Source organism: Stigmatopora argus, chromosome 8 (assembly GCF_051989625.1).
Source record: "Stigmatopora argus isolate UIUO_Sarg chromosome 8, RoL_Sarg_1.0, whole genome shotgun sequence".
NCBI lineage: Eukaryota > Metazoa > Chordata > Actinopteri > Syngnathiformes > Syngnathidae > Stigmatopora > Stigmatopora argus.
In genome coordinates this window covers 7,317,949-7,324,713 of record NC_135394.1, presented here as the reverse complement: position 1 = coordinate 7,324,713, position 6,765 = coordinate 7,317,949, and the positions used below count along the sequence as shown (strand labels likewise).

At 40.4% G+C, this 6,765-nt stretch overlaps 1 protein-coding gene across 1 annotated transcript; it reads right to left on the bottom strand.

Moving 5' to 3' along the window:
- Positions 1-125: 125 nt before the first annotated feature.
- On the bottom strand, positions 126-4,167 carry LOC144078464 (profilin-1-like). Its single transcript, XM_077606541.1, has 4 exons — positions 4,037-4,167; positions 3,776-3,912; positions 2,233-2,425; positions 126-1,460 (listed from the first exon to the last, which is right to left on the bottom strand). Exons 2-4 carry the CDS (start codon positions 3,905-3,907, stop codon positions 1,363-1,365), a joined length of 423 nt encoding a protein of 140 aa, XP_077462667.1. The 5' UTR covers positions 3,908-3,912; positions 4,037-4,167; the 3' UTR covers positions 126-1,362.
- Positions 4,168-6,765: the final 2,598 nt, after the last annotated feature.

Here is a 6,765-nt window from a genome sequence, read left to right as displayed (position 1 = left end):
ACTAGGGAATACTGGTGTCAGTCTATTCTTAGACCAAATCAATTATTTCATTTATTTTAAGAAGGACCCAGCTGTGAAAACTGACACGTATTTGTGGCGTGACAAAGATGACAGAACAAGAAACATTTTTCTGGTTGGAATAAATTTATTTTGATCTGTCTGTAAACAAGGTGATAAATCAATATGGCATTCTTGGTTGAGTGCATATGAAATTCAATGCACTGACAGACTGTATCCCAGATACAGGAAACTAAAATATGAGGACAGGAATCAGCGAGGGGAACTTGGAAACAGATTTGATTAGGACTAAGAAAATGAACAGTGGAATTGAAGTTAAACAAGTAACCTTTATGGGGGAAAAATGGATCTTTTATACAAAAGAAATAGCCCTTGAACATTATGGCACAGGATCCAATGAAACAGTACCCGTTGATTCCGACCAACCCGTCTCCCAAACAGTGTCACTACTTGATCAAATGGACGTTACAGTTGTAGGTGCTCAGCTCAGCGGACGGTCAAAGAAGGCAATAAGTTCCACAGTAAGATGTTAATTTGTAATGTAATTTTCATTTTCAAAATTCTGTTCAGCTTCTGAACAGGAACAAAAAAAAATATTCGATCAACGGTCAGCTACCACCACCTAACTTGCTTGCCGTTTCCCCCCATACATTTAACATCTTAATATTAGCACCAGAGCTTTTACTGCACTTGGTCCTAACTGGGGGAGGATGAAAGGGAGGGGAACAAGAAGCTAGAATATACACCAATGATTGGAAAGTTGAGATATCCATCATCCAATGAAATTGTAGACTCCTAGTACAAAATGACAGGAGTTGGTTTTACAATAAATTTAAAAAAAATATCAGTGCCTGAGCTGCTAACAGTGGAATGTCCTTTGATGTGTTTAGCGCTTGGGAAAAGCAAGACTGCTTCACCTTTGTCAACTGAGCCAAACTATTACTAATCGCCAGGTTTGCGCTTGCCCAGATCGGAGAAGAGAAAAGTCAAGTGTTCTGTTGACATGAAGGACTTTTTCCTGAAGGGAGGAGGGGTGCATTGGCTAAGACAGTGGAGAGATGAACACAGTCTCTTCTTGAGCAAGTTGTTGGGAAAGCAGGAAGCTGTGGCAAGGGACTGCTTAAGCACTCCCCAAAAAAAACAAAAAAAAAGCATTGGCCGCTCTCACGTCAACAAAATGTCTTGGCTTTTTTTTCTTTGTTGCTGGTCTTTGTCAGACGGCGTCTTTCGTCGTCCGCTCATCATAGTTTTGGGCAAGAAAAGAACTGAACTAGGACAAAGTGTGAAATGCTGCAGGGTGGTCGGTAGGCAGACAGCTAGGTGGGCTGGACGGCACGGAACACGTTAAAAATGTTTTTCCTTCAGGTTCTTGCACATTTGGTATGCTTTTTCGTTCAGGATTCCTCCGCCAATACCGGCTTTGCCCATGGCAATAACAAATACTGGAGAGCACAAAGAAAAACAAAACAATTCAAATCATGTAGGCAGGCACACCCGCATGCGCTCACATCACGTCAAGAACTTCAGTTTTTGGATTTAAATGAGTTTTGGCAAATGCGGTGCCATTATAGTTTAACGCTAAAATAGCAAAACTATAGCTCAAGTTTTCAAACCCATGTTTAAGGAAGGTGACAATGTATCCATTAAAAGAGGTCACTCTTTAATAATACTCAGCAACATGGCACAACCACAAGAATGTGCTTCGTTAGCTCTTTCTGCCATTGACAGCGCTATACATCGAATTCTTTTTGAGTGGGAGAACACAAAACGAATTGGACACACTGCGCTGTCGATGGCACTCAAAGCCAGCCATCGCAATCAAAATAAAATGGACGGCAATTAGTTAAAGACTTGTTTCTTTACAAGAATGTTGCAATAATAGGAGTGAGTGTTGATTTATTTTCAAAAATATAGATCTGGAATACTCTTAGTCTGTAAGGAAGACAAGTTTTTTGACAGACTGTCGACGACTGCACCAGAATAAAACATTGCTTTTCTCTAAAATTGTAAGATAGCTTAGAATATCGTAGATTGATTTGAAAAGCCATATATCGAACTGTTGTATGGTCATATTGTAATATAATTAACGAAAGCATTGTATCACAAATCGTAGCAGGTATCCCTAATAAGTCTAATAAGACATTAAGTTCGGTATCACGTCAAAAGACCGTATGAGAAACTTCCATTCAGGACACCAACTTTCGCGGTACGTACCTTGATTTGATTTGGCTAAAGTTATGTTGTACGTGGGACCACCATCAACATTTTTTGTTCGGAGGTCCATTAACCAATCATTCTCGCCTTTCTTTGCATCTCTGATTATTGAGCACCTGTAACCACCTAGCGTCAGCCCATTGATCAACAGATCCGTATGATCTTCTTTCAACAAACTGTCAATTTCTGCAGTCTGCAAGAGAACACAAGTCACAATCAGTATTCCAGATCAATAGATGGGTTTCAAAAAATAAAACACAAACGCTATTAAAAATTAATGTTTTTTTCATCAATGCAGTGTGTTATTTGAAACCTGGTCTAGCTTTAAATATAAAATATAATTTATTTGTTTTAATGAGCCCTGATGAATTTGAGTGTTTTAAGAAAGAATAAAAATGAGGGACACACGAACCGAGGCAAAGAGCCACAGTATATACAATATATGATAAGCAAAGAGCCACGTGTCCACCACCCGTGCTGTAAATGAAGGGCTTGTGTTGATTTCGCTCAAGTTTGTATTTTTTTTTTAAATATTGGTTCATAAAAATGTCTTAAACAAAAGGTATGGTGCTGGATACGCTTTCATATGTACCAAATCAGTTTACATGCAAGCAACAGGTCTTGACTGGAGCCAAGAGGCCTCGCCCTACCCTGAGTCTAGTCTACAAGTATTAGTGCAGTCATTTGGGAGGCACGTCTGAACACATGCTGTCGGCATCCAGGAAGTGGAAATTCGACCGAGCCCTCGCCTCAGTTTAGCTCGCGAGAGGTTCCAAAGTCCCCTAATCATTCGACGAAAAGCCAAGGCACTTCCCCATTACCCAGCTTTTATCTAGTTAAAACTAATTAAATAAATGTGGACCCCATCAGTCCCACGCCCTAAAGGTGGAAATACGCGTCTATTTATTTTTGGAAAAAAATGGCTGTTTTCAGGTTAGTTTAAGATTGTAGGTTTAACAATCCATTAACTCAGTGTGATTCATTTTTCATGAAAGTTTAGGGAAAACTAGTTGAACGTTGTTTAAATCCTGCGTCTTAAAACATCAAAAAGGTATTTCCGCAGTGCATACTATTTGATTTTAGGCCAAATAACCCGAGCAGGAGTGGAAGATTTAGGGTAGGGCGGATAGGCAGTGTTAGAACATTAGAAAACTTTGCATTCGCTTAGTTTAGATCAGCGGCGACTCGACTTTACATTGCCAAGCGACTCGAAGCCAGGAAATCCCCGATACGGAATTTCGCAAGTCACGTTTCTTTCCGACTCTACAGCACGGTTCCGCACTCGTCATGGTGGACGCCTCGCATTGACCGAGCTAGCCCGGTCGCGTTTCCCTCGAAATTCGCGGCAGTTACGTCGACAGTCAAAACGGACCTCGGCTGTTCCATTCAAACGAGGTTTTTCTCACAGGGAGGCTGAGGACTAGACTCCATGCGTACTACACGGTCCCACCAGGCCTCCACATGAAAGCACACGTCCGACCGCGCACACTTATCGTCGCACGAGAGACTAAATAGCAGTTTAGCAATTGTGAAACATACTAACCGTTATCTTGGCGAACCCGTTAGGGTTATGGGATGCCCAGACATATTTGGTGTCCGCTAGGTACCCAACGATGGCTGCGTCATCGCACTGATCCCCAGCCATTAGTGCATCCACATACGATGACCAAGACATGTTTTCTGAAATGTGTTGTAAGAAATAAAGCAAGATGGGTTAAAGAAAGTTTCGTCGAGCGGCCGAGGAAGCGGTAGAACAGTTGCCGTTGCCAGTGGCTCAAGTTTCTCCGCTTTCTTCTGCTCTCACCATTCCAAGAGTAACCACAGCTGCTAGACAAGGGTTTGGGTGTAGCCCTGACTAAATCACTCCGCGACGGTAGTGATTGGTCTGCTGCTTCGTTGCGTAATATAGGAAGTTGCGGACGAATACATTCGCCCCTAACCAAGTGGCAATGAGAGACGAACTACATACTTAACTGTTTCATTTTTCAAAATACAATATACATGCTTCCTGTACATATTGCTACGATGAAAGCCAGTGATTTTACAAGAAGACAAATTAAATCTCTTTTTTTCCTTTAATGTCTACGTTTTTAGCCAGTGTTTAAAAGGACAGTAAAAAATGTGGAAAGGGAACGTTTCAGATAAACCCTTTACGTATATTGAGCAAATGCCATATATATATTTTTTTTTAAATAGAATCAAGGCCAGGCATGGTTTACATCAGTTCTCTCCAACCACCGGTCCGCGAGCTGCCTAGTGCCGTTCCGTCAGAGTAAAATATATAAATGTTTTCAATCTCACTGTCCTACTTGAAATGAGAGAATTTGTTATCATAATAATAATAATAATAATAAATAATTGCTATTATCCTTGGTACTTATTTTCTTTGCCGTCGTGGGTGTCGTTCGTGCACCGACCCCAGCCCCACATAATTTAGTTTTAAGATTAGCCGGTCCATGGGAAAATAGAAAGAGCTTGACCGTTCCACAGTGAGAAAAAGGTTGGGCACCGCTGTTTTACATGACTCAAAATGTGAATTCTAGCTATGTGGATGTCAGGTCTCAATTTTAAATATAATTGTATCATTTTTAATTGGCGCCCCCCCATTAGGCCCAGATTGATAGTTCAATCCCAGGTGGGTTCCGTCTCAAAACAGGCCTGATAGGCTGGTTGATCACTCTAAATTGCCCTTAGTTATGAGTGTGAGCATGAATGGTTGTCCTTCTCATTGTGCCCTGTGATTGACCGGCCACCAATTACGGGTGTCCCCTGCCTGGGGCCCATAGTTGGCTGGGATAGGCTCCCGCACCCCTTGCTATCGTTGTGGAAGCAACAACATAACAAAAGAGCGTCTAAATTGGAGTGTCTTCTTTTAGAGAGATTATGAGGTTAAAATTCCAATGTATTTGCTTTAACACCCCTTACAGACAGGACACACCTAAGGATCCCATGCATGAGCATGTTCCTTTAAAAATGGAATGCCAAATTCATCTGTGCTGTAGGTATCAATTTAAGAGGTACGCAATACTTTTTCAAAGTCAAACTAAGCACATTTCTGTATCACGGGCATATAATGAATTCTACAATATATGAAGGTTTAAATAATTATTTTATTCAGTTTGCTCAAAGCCAATATATGTTATTTTTAACGTCCACCTTTTCATTATTCTTTGTTGCTCAGGGCTGCAGATGCTTTAGAGCAGGGGTAGGGAACCTATGGCTCGGGAGCCACATATGGCTCTTTTGATGGGTGCATATGGCTCTCCACTAGCCTGTGAGGTAAACTATGGCAACTGCTGGTGAGAAAGCGCAGGAATAGGAGCGTTACGTTGGTATTATGGCATTGACACTACCCCCAGCGCCCTATAATCATTTTTTTATTACACTCTTTTGCATGGATTTTCTCATTGATACTCATTGATTAGCAACAACGTAACAATGTTGTCAAAAGAATTCAAAGACTTTTTGTACTTTAAAAGTGGTGAAGTGACTAAAAAAGGCACACATTTTCATGTATGTTGACTTTTAAATTCGGAGCATGGCTCTCAAGGATTAACATTTAAAAAATATGAATTGTTTATGGGTCTTTCCATCAAAAAGGTACCCGACCCCTGCTTTAGAGTCCAAACCGTGGGCTGGACAATGGTCGCTGTCCATTTTATGGTCCTTAATTCAGGGATTTAAGGATTATGAATTATAAATGCATTTGCAAAACGCTGTAGAAAATCGGCATGGCAAGCCTGAACAGACTTTGACAGCATGAGGACAGAGACCCACATACCTCACATCCTTAAACAGGCAGTGAACAGTTTAGCTAAGGAATTCTTCCCCTTGTCCAAACTCGTCCTGGGCAGAAATTCTAGAAGTGGAACAGATGGAAGTCTTTTGTACTAAATTTGAAACATGACAAAGTGTATTTGCAAAAAATTCAGTGCAATGGTAGAAAAAAAGGCTATTATGCTCATTTTTCCCCTGAATTGGACTTATTCATTAACTTTGCACCTCTTCACTGGTAGCTGATTTGAAGACCAAATAAAGCAAATGCCACAGAACAAGATAAAAATAGAAATGTTCCAAAATACGTTCCTATCTATTTTTAGACAAACAATAGACAAACAAAAAAGTATAGTTAGTTAATGATGTAAAGATTGCATTTGCTACCGATGTTTGACCTGGGTCCACATATCTTTTATCTGTTAACTCTTCACACTACTTTACATGATTACATCACACCTTAAATCTCATTATACTTGTATAATGACAATAAAAGCATTCAATTCAATTCAATTCAGTTCAATTCAACTGAGTCGTGCACAAGCTGAGATACTTCAACACAAACCCGAGTACTATCAGCCTTGCAAATATCAACGCAAGGCAGCTGTTGTCCTCGATATTTGGGGTTATGAAAGGAATTATACTTGGCTAACGCAGCCGTGTTCTTCGCACAGTCCAAAGACATGCATTTTTGAAGACTCCAAATTGTCCCTAAGTCGAAGTTTTGAGTAGTGTTTTTTTGAATCAAACATAGCTGAA